Source organism: Nelumbo nucifera, chromosome 1, assembly GCF_055504915.1.
Source record: "Nelumbo nucifera cultivar China Antique chromosome 1, China Antique-T2T, whole genome shotgun sequence".
NCBI classification, from domain to species: domain Eukaryota; kingdom Viridiplantae; phylum Streptophyta; class Magnoliopsida; order Proteales; family Nelumbonaceae; genus Nelumbo; species Nelumbo nucifera.
In genome coordinates, this window is record NC_142649.1 from 105,579,800 (window position 1) to 105,593,040 (window position 13,241).

Sequence of the window (13,241 nt, forward strand, 5' to 3'; positions counted from 1 at the left end):
GGAAAAGCATAGTATGTCGCTTCGGACTACCTCGGGTGCTGATATCCGACAATGGGAAACAGTTCGAAGATATTAAGTTTCAAAACTAGTGTGCCGAAATGGGGATTCAACAGAATTTTACCTCAGTGGCACACCCCCAGGCGAACGGGCAAGCAGAAGTAACTAACAGAGCGATACTTCATGGATTGAAAGCTCGCTTAGCTCGAGCCAAGGGGTTGTGGGTGAACGAACTGCCCAATGTCCTTTGGGCCTACCGAGCTACTATTAAGACCGCCACAGGTGAAACCCCTTTCAACCTCACGTATGAAACAGAAGCGGTGATCCCGGCAGAAATCGAGGTACCCACGTTACGATTGGAGGCTTACGATAAGGAGGCGAACGATGACGAGCTCCGTACCAACCTAGACTTGATAGAGGAGGTATGAGACCTGGCTTACATTTGGACTGTAGCTTACCAACAAAGAGTAGCTCGATACTATAACACTTGGGTCAGAAAACGACACTTCTGCATCGGCAACTTGGTTCTTCAGAAGGTTATGGTACCTAAGCTCGGCATTGGCAAGCTTGGACCGAATTGGGAAGGTCCATACCGAGTGAAACGGGTATTTGAGGAAGGCACGCTTGAGCTCAAAACTTTAGAAGGGAAGCAAGTACCATGAGCATGGAATATTGATAACCTAAGAAGGTGCTATTCTTGAACTTGCAACCCAAAGGCAAAATTTCCTCAAGTCTATGTGACCATCGAACTGGTTGAAAAAGATGACGGACTTGAGAGAGGACTGCGAGTCACTACCAGAAGCCTAAGGGCTATGGCACCGAGCTAATAGAAGACCTCGGCACTACGACAAGTCCTAGTCGCCTCTTTGGTATAGGTAGACAAGTCCTAGTCGCCTCTTCAGCATAGGCAGACAAATCCTATTCATCTCTTCGGCATAGGTAGACAAGTCCTAGTCGCCTCTTCGACATAGGCAGACGAATCTTAGTCGCCTATGAGTTATAGACAGCTCGGGTGCAAACCCTACGGTGTCGAATTCACCTCGGTGTACAACAACGTAAGGTTAGTCCCACATGGAGCCGAACTCGTTAGCTCGACACTTAGGGATAACCAACACTTAGGCAAATAAGTGACCCAGGCATAGACAGTTCGGGTATGTATCCTACAGTGTCTGATCATCCTGGCATGCAACGACAATTATATTATTCCAACTAGCACAAGCTCACCAGCTCGGTAGCAACCTATACTTAGGAAAAGTTCACTCCTATTTGGTTTAGTTCGCTATTTCGGGATTAATCTACACTTAGAAAAATTTTTGCACACAAGGATTACCAAAACACTTATATTTCATTGATGTAGAACTTCGAGTACAAAAAAAAAACTACTATAACCGAGCTCGGAGGCCTGGGATGTACATTGTATGTAAGGAGGTCCAAGAAAAGAGGCATGACTATACATCCGATCTGCTAGAATCCCCTCCAACAGGTAGGTCGATTTCCATGTGATCCTCCTCCACGTCCTCTCGGCCTGCCTCCCCTGATGGCCCCGCCTCAAGAACTTCACCGTCGCTTTCCCCTTCGGAGGAGTCGGGTTCCTTGTCGGCATCCTTCGCCATCTCAGGAGTGACGCCTGACATGGAAACAGATCCGAAGTCGAGCTCGGGAAACTTCCGCCGCACCAGCCATTTGCAAAGCTTGAAGCATGACTGATACGAGCTAGATCCATACTTGATCTGAAGTTCGTGAAACTCTGGAGACTCCTTGAAATCCTCGATGGCGCGCTCTCTCTCTTGAACCCACGCCTCCTGGATGGCGGTGTCAAAGATCTCGGTGCGCTCCTTGATGATTGCCTCAAGGTTCTCATTCTCGTGCAAGAGAGCCTCCTTCTCCCCCTTGAGTTTCTCCTTTTCCTCCGTCAGTACGAGAATCAGCTCCTCCTGGCTCCGAGCTCCCTTCTTAGCTCGAAGAACCTCACCCCGAGCTAAATCCAGCTCGCAGTAAAGCTTCCGAGCATTCTCTTCGGCCTCCCGGGCTCGCTTCAAGCGGATCTCCGACTAGTAGACGAGTGAATGAATGGTGGAGTTCACCTGGCAAATAGAAAGCAGACGTTAGTACTATTAACAGAAGAGTAAGAAAAAAAAGCAAAAGGGCGAGCTACTCACCACCATGCAGTAACTAACCGCTCTTCCCCCGAGTTGACTCATTGGCATGTCAGCCCATTCTGCGACCTCCGCAAGAAATATGGCATCCTTGCTCTTGAGGAGCCCGATCCACGGGGTCATTATGCTCTCCTTTGGGAGCTGAGGCTCGGGCACCAAAGTACCCTCGGGCTCGCGAGGCGGGGCTCCCTCATCTTGGTCCTTGTCCAGGTCAATGATTGGGGGTTGGTGATGAACCTCCTCCTCCGAGAGCTCGGCCGAGATCGGCTCCGGCGCAGCGACCTCGGGTTGGGCGGGAACCGAAGGACCGACCTCCTCCCGACGAGACCTCTTCGAGGCCTTCCTCTTCTTCCCCCTCTGAACACTCCTCAGAAGGTTTGCTGCACCAACGCCTGTCATAGCTTCAGCAAGAGAAAAAGGAAGTTAGTCACGAACTGAAGTAAGTGCAAAATAAGAAAGAAAAGACAATGTGTGTGGAGGTGGAGGCATACCGGGAGGACTTAGCCCAGCTCGTACAAGCTCTCCTCAGCCAAGAAATCTTTCATTTCAAGGCCGAGGTCCCTCTAGGAATTAATGACCGCCCTAGTCTCAACATCTAGCCTCACCCCGGGGTCCTTGATGGCCACTTGCCAGTGAGTTGGGAATGGCCATCCCTCAAGGTTCCGAGCAAAAAAGTACCTCCTCTTCCAGGCCGGTACTTTGTTCGGGCTACCGAACAAGACTTTAAACCTAGGGCGGGGGGAAATGTAGTAACTCTGTCGGGTGTCCCCGCGCAGGCAAGCGGAGTTCTTCTTGATGGAGTAGATCGAACTAAAAGTGTCTAAGAAAAGAGGTCAGTTATACTCGTGGAACAGAGAGATCATGACAACTATGGTTCAAATGGAGTTCGGGTGTAACTAGTCAATGGTATTGTCGAAGAACTTAATAATCTCTATAATGAAAGGGTGGAGCGGGAAGCGCAACCCAGATACGAGTTGCTCCTCAAAAACCGCGAGCTCGTGGTGACCATGAACCCAAGGGGATTGACCCAAATGAATGCTAAAGGTAAGGGTGTCTGGAAGACAGTAACGGGCTACCAAGGATAGTAATTTGTCCGAGGTCATCGTGGAAGGGCCGAAGTCATCCAGATCCCGACCCCGAGAAGAAGATGGGGCCCCCTTTCTGGAGGCCGGTTCCTCTACCCAAGCTTCAAGTTCCTCAGGCCGAGAAGGCCCGACATCGGGTAAAGGTGTTTCCCCTAAGAGGTGTAATGGTGAGCTCTCTAGCGAAGAGCTGACCTCACTGACGGGAGCTGAGGACCGCTTGGCACCCTTCGGCCCCCTATTTATAGTCCTCCGCATCTAGCGATCAACGACTGAGACCTGTACGATCCGACGGCTCCCATGAAAACCGTCTGCACGCCACCCGAGGACGAAATCGGTTGAGCGCGCTCTTTAACGTCCGCGGAATCTATAAACAGTGTGATGTCTGTGCGTGCCTGGGACGCGACCTGGATCATTTTGTCGTTGAGCCAGATGGTTGAACAAGCTCGACCAACGGTTCGCCCTCCAAATTGATTAGACCTCGTGCCAAATCCACCTAGACTCTTCATGAACTCCCCACACCTGGTTGGGACCCCTGGCACGAGGAGTGTGGGGCAATTGATGAAGGGTGATTTGGCATGACCTAGTAAGAAGGGGACACGTAGGCGTGATCTGATTGAAGGATGACAACTCAGCCAGGCAAGCCCAGTTCGGAACATTCGCAGTTCGGGTATTCAACCACCTCGGCCCAAAATCTGCCTTGGTGTAGAGGCACCTCGTCCAGTTCGGGACTAAAGAACAGAAGTTCCAGCTCGGAGTTAATGTGCCGAAGCGCCTTATAACCCCAACAGATCCCGAATCTCTTGAGGTCACGATGAGCCAATGGATATCGAATTTCTCGAGATCATGATAAGAACTCATCCTGGTTCCGTCTAAATCGGAGGTAGACGATAAACCTTATCAATGTACTGCTCTCTTTCAAAAACGGAACCAACCTTATCTACATAGCCCGGAGAACATGGAGCTCTTCCATAAGGCCCGCGACTACTCCAGTATATAAAAACTCGAAATCTCAAGACAAAGGTACACGATATTATTTTACTTACTAGCACTCAAGCTCTCAAACATTCATCTCGCACTCACAACATAAGTATTGACTTAAGCATCGAAACATCCTTGTCGGATTAGCTAGCCCGAATTTTCTGATACATTGTTTTGTAAATCCAGAAAAGTGTAAGTAGGCCATGGTATTTTACAGCGAGTTGTACTGCAACAACAACTGGGCCCTAGAGCCGGAGGCAGAGGCCCATACCAGCACGTCACCTGCCATCAAGTGGACCCCCATGTTTTTTCTCCACGATCCACATCATCAAATGCTCAAATCAATGACTCTCAGCTCAGCCCTCAGGAGTCAGCACAGGAGCAGCCACAGCATCGGAAGGGCATCAAAATTCAAAGGTCGCAGTCCGTAATCGATACCTTTCTGTGTGGTTACGGGCCTTACGGCCTACAACTACCAAGGCAGACGACAGACGAAGAAGACGATGATACCCTCCCTCTCCGAATCTGAATCAGCTGCCAATAAGATACCTTCCAACACTCTACCAACAACATCTGACACCGCAGATTTCATACATGGGTCCCATTTTTTTGATGATTGATGGACCCGGTTTTATAACGAGACGTGCAGTGGGGACGTAAATTCGTAGAGTGTTGGAAGGTGATCCCAATTCTCCCTCCTCCTACTCCATCCTCTCGTCATAAACCCAAACTAGAATCATTGTGCGGTTGCTACTTGCTAGTGTGAGCTCCATCACTCAATCAAATCAAGTATTAAAAGTTACAGTAAGACCGGTCATGGCGACGGACTGTAGCCAAACTATCCACTTCTCTTCCGTCAAAGTAAAGGCAGACTGACACCGGATTTTTACTACTATGCTGGGTTACTGGGCCCCACCTAGTTAATCTAGATCTGAATCATAAAAAGGGAGTCCTCCGTTGATCTAATGAATCTAATACGAGGAACTACATTGATCCCCGTGTTCCTCTCTACACATTAGTTTTATCTTCGTAGTAGCCGACGTATTTCAAACGCATTCCTTTGACTAGTGAGCGATATGCCTTCTTTTACGGGTCATGTGTCCTCTTGTCCTCTACTGCTATTCTCTTCCTTATCTCTGTCTCTCTGCTTCTAATCTTATCTTTTTAATAATAAATCCTGTAAAAAATAAAAAATAAAAACCAGAGAGAGAAGAAGCAGCCAGATTCACTCTTTTGCTTTTTCACCTTTTATATAACTTAATAAAGCATTAAAACACTGTAAAAGAACAACATCAATGGTGAGGTCTACATAATCAATTCTTCTTCCATTTGTTTTAATTAGAAAAAAAAAAAAAAAAGAGAGAAGAAAAAGCAGAGATACATCACAAGATCAAGCAGAGAAGATCGAAAAGATCCAGAGGGAGAGAAGATAGAGGAGGAGCTATAATGGAAAAAAGCTGTCAATCATTTGTAAGCTCTAGCAGTAATAGCAGCAACAATAACAGAGATCATTACCTCAAGCATCTCAATAAAATCTCTCACAAGATATCAAAAGATCCACCAAAACCTCTCATCAGAAGAATTCCTCCTCTTGATCATCATCTTTCCCACCATCATCACCAGCACCAGCAGCAACAACATCAACAGCAACAGCAACAACAGCAAAATCAGCCTCCGGTTTATAATATCAACAAAAGCGATTTCAGGGATGTAGTTCAGAAGCTCACAGGCTCTCCGGCTCATGACCGCTTCTCTACCCCTCCACCCATCCACCCGCCCAAACCCCCAAGCTCCCGTCTCCAGCGTATACGCCCTCCCCCGCTTGAGCATGTTAGCCCCAGGCCTCCCCATCCGCTAAACAACACCGTTGCTCCTATGGCCGCCACTTCGGCTTCCTTGCCCTCCATAAACCCCAACCCCAGCATCAACAGCGGCAATTTCAACAACGTCGGTAACTTTATCGCCACCAACAATGGGCAGCCACCATCGCCTCTATCACCCCTTCCACCTTTCCCGGCTGTCCATGCAGCAGCAGAATCACCCATCTCTGCTTACATGAGGTACCTCCAGGGCTCGATATCGGCTACAGATCCTGAATCAAAGCGATTTTCCGGGTTATCCCCTTTGGCGCCGCTTGTCTCACCCCGCTGGAATAACCCTAGCCCATTGCAGCTACAACAACCGCAGCTCCCCCTGCCTCCGCCACTGCCGCAGCAACAACAGGTTCTCCTTCAGTCACCGACCTCGGCAATGACTCCTTCGCAGTTTCTGATGCCTTTGTCACCTTTGCCTTTTGGAAGACTTCCGTCACCGCGGTCTCCATACCCTTTACTTTCGCCAACTTTTTTATTTTCGCCTACGGCGGGTCAGTTAGGGTTTCCTCAGTTCCCTCCATCGCCAAGGTTGCCGGTGCCGAGTCCTAAGTGGAGAGATTTTTAGAGGCTCAAATTCATAGTTTCTGGCGAAGAAGGTGAGCCTTCTTTGTCTGTATTCATCTTTCTTTTCCTTTGTTTTTCTTTGTTTTTTTTTTTTGTGTTTAATTTGTACCATGTCTGTGTCTTTGTTACTTCTGTACATCGAGAAGTGGTTATTCAAATTGCCGGTTGTTGGGGGGAAGGAGATCTAACACTGGTTAAAATGGATTTGTTCTGTAAATGAATGTTAAAACACATAAAAACCCTAGATTTATTCTTCTTACTGGACATGGTGGAGAGAAGGTTAACCCTAGATTTATTCTTCTTGTAATCGTATTCAATGTGTTTGGTTTATGAATTCATCATTTGCTTGGAATACCTTTTCAACATTTCTGACTAAACGATCCTGATTAGACACATTTAGAAAGATGGCGTATATGGATTCTTATTTCTCTCGAGTGATGATTTTGCTTCAAGTTTGACAGATTATAGGCACTGAAACAAGGCGGGTTCAAGCTTCATGGATAGAACAGCTTCTTGAATGAACAGGATTATGCTGCAAAACTGGGTTGATTTATTCTGATGTGATAGAAGAAAGTTTGTTTAGTATTTGCTTAATTTGCTACTAATTTACACAAAAATCCTGGTCCTGCATCATCATGAGAAGCAGATTTTCCCTTTGGTGCTCTTTAATGACTAGTGTTCAATTAGGTTCCAACCACAGAGATTTTATGTGGTTGAATCTCTGATTGATTGTCATCATAACTAATAAATATAGCTTCTGCTGGTCTAGGACCTGAGGTTTCTCAGGCAATGGATTTATGGGTCAAGGGCAGCAAGGTTGCCTAGTTCCACTGTGGACCACCAGCAGACATGGCCTCCTACATTTGTCCACCTTTGTCTCCGAAAGCCCCATGTCTTGAAACACACGATGCAATATTTTCAGAAATGTACCAACAAAATGAAGATTGTTGCTGGTAAAATTGAAAGCAGAGAAAGGAAAAAGATAAAGAGACGTCTAGCAAGTGTGTTTTTCACCAATTTTTATGGCTTTAGTTTCCATCCAGTACCCCCCCTTTTTATTGTTTCAAAACTAGAAAAGATGAGAAGCAAGTTGTTGATGGTCTCACCAATTATGTTTTCACTGTCTCCTGACAACGTTTCAACTTCCAAGAGGAACAATGGAGGCACAAGAGAAAGCGATTCATATAGGAATTTGCACTTTGCAGTCTGCAACCTAAAAATGGAAGAACTTCCTCTCAAGTTTTATTTCATTCAGCTTTCAGGCCCCTTGGCATCTGTTGTGAATCTTCCCATTTATCTGCTGGAATTAATAATCATTGAAAAATAAGAGGAGATTTCTGACTCCTCACTTACAGTATACCCGCTTACCCATTTCTCAGCAGGGAGAAGGAGCCACATTAAACAACATATTTAGCAGCTTCGGTGCTTTCCCAAGAAAATTAGTGGTCAAGAATGAAAGTTGGGTCGTTGAGATCTCGTTTGCATGTATTCTGGAAGTTCACTTGTAGTTCCAAAAAGAAAAAAAAAAAAAACAAACTTCAGAATCTATGGCCAAAGCTCCCAAGTCCCAAGTATAGTACCATCAGAACCTTAAACCACCGTGATACTCCATTCTGATTGCTCAGAAACTTACCCGAGTCTTTACATAAAATTACCAGTGATTTTGGTTCTATCACTGGTCCAGAAGAGTTTGTCATTCAAACTGGGAAATGACAATTCAGAGTCAAGGTCATTTTTTAGTTTTTCTTGTGTTTAGCATTCGATAATGTCAAATAGGGTCATTTTTTAGTTTTTCTTGTGTTGCCATTAGACACCACCACCGACTGAACCAGTTAAACTGGTTCTGAGATTTTGATACAGCTACTGCTATTGATGTCAAATAGCAGATTCCTAAACCTGTAGGGAATATACTCTAATTGGACAAATGAAAAAAAAAAAGTCATAAAAATGGTCTTTATACTCAGATCCTATCAGCTGATCCACCATCAAATGGTAAAAATGGTGTTTCTTGAGTAAGTTGTGAAGATTGAGACCCTCCCATTCCTTGTTCATTTCTACTGAAGGAACTGAATGCCCATCCAAGTTCGGTGCCCCCTTCACTTGCTCAGGATTTTGTGAATTCGTGAAACAATTTGCAGTGAGGTTAAGAGACATGGATATGAATGATTGAAGGTGGAAAAATCAGATTATTTAGGCCCTGTTTGATTCGTGGAAATAGGGGTTTGGAATTAGAATTAGAATGGTCTGTGGTTCCAACTGTTTGATTGAATGGAATCGGAATTCTGTTCCCATTCCACCTGCCCTGTTTGAGGGAATGGCCCTTTCGTCCCCTTCTGGGAATGAAATCTTGTTCCTTCTGATTTCTATTTTCATTCTCATTCTTATCTGAACCAACTATGGGAATAGATTATTTCAATTTCCGATTTCAATTCTAATTTTAATTCCGACTGTAAACCAAATGGACCCTCGTTTATTTATATTGGGTAGAATATATCAATTGCCAAGTGCCCAGCTTAAGAGCTTGATATACAAAGTGGCCTTGCCTTTGGTTTCTGGTTCTATTTTTGTTGACTCCTACCATTTGCAAGAACGAATCTGGTGCATGCACTGTTCTGGGACTCAATTTCATCATGTAACAACTAGCAGTTTAGACGCACCTTCTGTTTAGTCATTGCTTGCTCGTTATTACACAGTATTATACATAAATGAAATATTCATCCTTAAGTCAAATTCATAAAAACAATCAAAATACGTATAAAATATGTGCGTTTTATGCATGTATAATATTGTCATCACAAGTCAAACGTCTTTTCTTTAACGATTTGTATATTACTACATATGTGTATACAGCTATACATGCTACTTAAAACTCGGTGACTTGGGCTATTTTTACTTGAACCCCAATTTATTTTGTATTAATACGAAGGGTAGGTGAATTATAGACAGCCACCCTGTACTTAAGTGCAGTGAAACTTAGGTGGCATTTTACAACATTAATGTTTTTGTTTTCATTTGGTTTTGGAATCGTTACATCAACAAAAAAAAAATAAAATAAAAACATATATTTGAATTTTGTTTTTTGTTTTTGATGGTGTGTGATCAGGCAGCTCTTACTTGGCAGGTGATTCGAACGTCGAGTTGGAAGTTTCCTTCGTCGGTGGCTGAGTTAAGTTTGGCCAAGAGAAGTCGGGCCGAGCTATGTAGCTCTACAAGAGAAAGATATTAGAGTGCCCGGGTTGCTTTTACCCAGGGTGGGCACTTTGATACTAAAATCAGTAAAAAGTTCTTTGGGATGATGAGAGGATTAGAGAGTGCAAGTGCTTAATCGTGTGTACTTTCTTTGAGGGGAATGGTACCTTTATATAGGTACGAGGGATTAGAGACCTTCTGTAATGGGTCCTAGATTCCCGAAGAGTCATTTCCGCTAAGTCGGGAGAGAGTAGTGACGTTGGTTATGTAATTTGCACAGAGAGCTAAGGTCCGTCCAATTGACTCTGATGCACATGATGCGGGTAGGTCGCCCAACGATCGAGCGTTAATACTCTAGAAGACTCGGTCTGGCAATTGATCTATATGATAAGTCAGTGAGCACACATTGTAGGTCACTGATAGTACCTTTCTTGGCTTGGCTAGTCCCTGAGGTAGGTTGCTCCTCCCTCAGAGGTCCTTTAAGTTGGCCAGGCCGAGGTACCTTAGGTCGGCCCTGGTGAGGTGCTACTAGCCGACCTGTCGAGGTGGTTTGCTTACTCAACACTGAGGTGTCACTTGGAAGCCACATGTCATGATGTAATTTGGAGGACCAAATTACCACTCACCAATTTCCCCCACTCCCGAGTCAACGTCAGCTTGACGAAGGGAGTAGCTCTCAATATAGTAATTTGTTTGGTTGGCTTGTAAGTCGCTTGGCTTGCCCACTTGATCCGGCTCGAGGACAGGCAGAACCACGACACAATTCGAAATTTTCAAAATTTTAAAAGGGGCACATTAGATGGGCCCGGGAAATTCAAAATTCAAATAGTCCGTACGCGGTGCAACCTTCTCAGTTGTCGACTCGCTAGTATTGTGCCGTGGTTGTTGATCTTTCCCACCAGTAGGCTATAAATAGGGGGTACCCACTAGGGTCCCACTCGCACTGTTTTGAAGCTTTCACTAAGGGAGAGGGTGACCAGTTGGAGGAGAGCTCTGTTGGAGTGCCATCGTTTGGTCGTCTGTCGAAGCTTGTTTGTCGTCGATGCCGGCTTTCTGTCCCCTGACAATTGGTAAGTCTATTTCCCTTGTAGCAATATCTTCGGGTCATTCTGATGGTAGGCCTTTAAATTTCTGTTGGGTAAGAGGAGATGGCTCATCACTAGGTCAGGAAGGCTCTCAGGCCGAGGCTTCATTGTCTCAACAAGAGGCAGAGGTGGACACCCAAGAGGTGGAAACCCCATTCGGTCATACCGAGTTGAGTGGAGAGTGAATATTTGAGCTATATATGATGTATCAGATCCTAGTGAGTTCAACTGTATTCATTTTCCTTCATTTTCCTTCGCTTATTCCCGTGGTGCTTTCATTTTTTGTCGTTTCTCTAGGTCAGCTCCATCTCAATGCTATCCGGACGCTCGTAGGATTGATCTCCTTGTGTCATCACCTAAACTTCCCCCTAGATATAGATATTTTCTTTAGGCTATGTACTATGAAGAAGGTCCCCCACATGCCCTATTGTTTTTACCTGCCCTTCGCTCGTGGTTACAAGCTATTGGATGACTTTCCTTTTAAGGTCAAAGATGGAAGAACAAATACTTCTTCCTTTCTCAAAGAGCTAACTGAAATATGGATACCATATGGCGAAGGGATTGGCAAAAGGTCAATGTAGAGTTTGACGATGATCTGCATCTTGACATTCAACGCCTCGTGCGTCGGCGATTTTAAGTAGAGAATTTCTTAGCCGAGTATATGCTTATCCGGGCTGGCCTGAGTCATGTAGGTAGGTCAGCCAACATGTCCTTTGCATTTATTTTAGAATTTAATTTTAGCTCCACAGACCCACGACCCGATGTACACTGAGTCTAGATAGATTCCCACAGACCCTGCCACCTCCTCATTCTAGGTCAGCCAAGAGGAACGTCCTGCCGGCCCTTACACATTGGACATACCCCAATTTGTCCCCAACGTTGATGTTTCTATACTTGACTGCCTTACTAATCCCCTGGTAACTCTTCGCATGGGGAGAGGTATCCTCCTTCTAAAGGACATGTAGTGCTAGTGTGGTATGGACACTTTTGAGGTCGGTGCTAGGATGACTCAGTGCATCCTCTAGGTTTATCTTTTTCCTCTCTGATATTTTAATTCTCTTGTCCTGCTGCCTTTGTTCTCTCTGTGTTTTCTTCTTTGGTAGGTGAACATTATGGGCTAGGTGTTGCTGGATCAAGTTACTTCAGCTCGGAGAGAGAGGCGTGAAATGCAATTGAGTATGGACGCCTTGTAGACTCAGATGCAGGGAATTCAGCTCAGCGCTGAGGAGGATCATCAACGCTTTGCCAAGTTGATTGTTGACATGCGGCATCAGCTGGAGGAGGCCAAGGAGACCATTGCCACCCTGGATTGCCAGTTGGAGGAACGACGGACAAAGTATACTAAAGACATCCATTGGGCCGAGGTGGCAGATGTTGAGTGTTTCCATTTGTTGACTAAATATGCCTAGGAGCAAGTTGTTAACATTGTTTCCGCTATGAAGAGAGGTTTCAAACTTTGCTGCTGCTACCTCAAAACCCTTCACCTGGCTTCGACTTTAGTCGTCTATCCGTTAAGTATGTGTTGGATGAGATGGTAGTGCTAGTCAACAAGGAGCCTTTGACTCTTGATCAAGAAGAGGAGGAGGTCGGTGAAGAAGAGGGTGAGGAGGCAGATTATGTCGACGACGAACTGTAGGGTGGCGATGATGAATAGGTTGATCGAGGTAGTTCGAGTTCCTGTTAGATGTTCTTCTTTTACCGCTGATGTTTCCGGGAGCCTACGCACTCTTGTTAGATGTTCCTTGGAGCCTGCACGCTCTGATATTACAAACTTGTTTCCTGGAGTTTTTTTCTTTTGATGCACTTGTTCTACAACCTTAATGAAGTTTATTTCAGTATATGTTGTGTCTCTTTTTGTACTTTTCAATTCTGCTGAGATATTGTGTTGTATGGACTATCTTTGGCTAACGTGCCCATAGAAGTGGTTCGGCTTAGGGGCCTTAGAGTCAAAGAGGCAATTCGGGGTTCCCCTTAAGTTTCATTTGGCTGAGCTGCTGGGAGGTCGGCCCAGGTGCCTTAGTGTTGAAAGCGATTTGGCATGTGCTGAAAGAAATTTGGCATCCCTTAAGTTTCATTTGCCTAAGCAGCTGCGAAGTTCGCCTGGGTGCTGAAAGCGATTTGGCATCCCTTAAGTCTCATTTGGCCAAGCTGCTAGGAGGTTGGCCTGGATGCCTTACTGCTAAAAATGATTTGGCATCCCTTAAGTTTCATTTCCGTCGAGCTGAAGGGAGGTCGGCCCAGGTCATTGGAACGAATAGCTTCACTTTCATACTTAGTAAAATTTTATAATTTCATGGATGTAACTTGGAACTT

General features: G+C 45.3%; 1 protein-coding gene across 1 annotated transcript; it reads left to right on the forward strand.

The window, feature by feature from the left end:
- Positions 1–5,427: 5,427 nt before the first annotated feature.
- LOC104608647 (VQ motif-containing protein) lies at positions 5,428–7,006 on the forward strand. Its single transcript, XM_010274692.3, has one exon. It carries the CDS (start codon positions 5,663–5,665, stop codon positions 6,653–6,655), a length of 993 nt encoding a protein of 330 aa, XP_010272994.1. The 5' UTR covers positions 5,428–5,662; the 3' UTR covers positions 6,656–7,006.
- Positions 7,007–13,241: the final 6,235 nt, after the last annotated feature.

Bases quoted from the DNA above. Each gene is read 5' to 3' on its own strand.
- LOC104608647 (XM_010274692.3), top strand. From the start codon at position 5,663: ATGGAAAAAAGCTGTCAATCATTTGTAAGCTCTAGCAGTAATAGCAGC.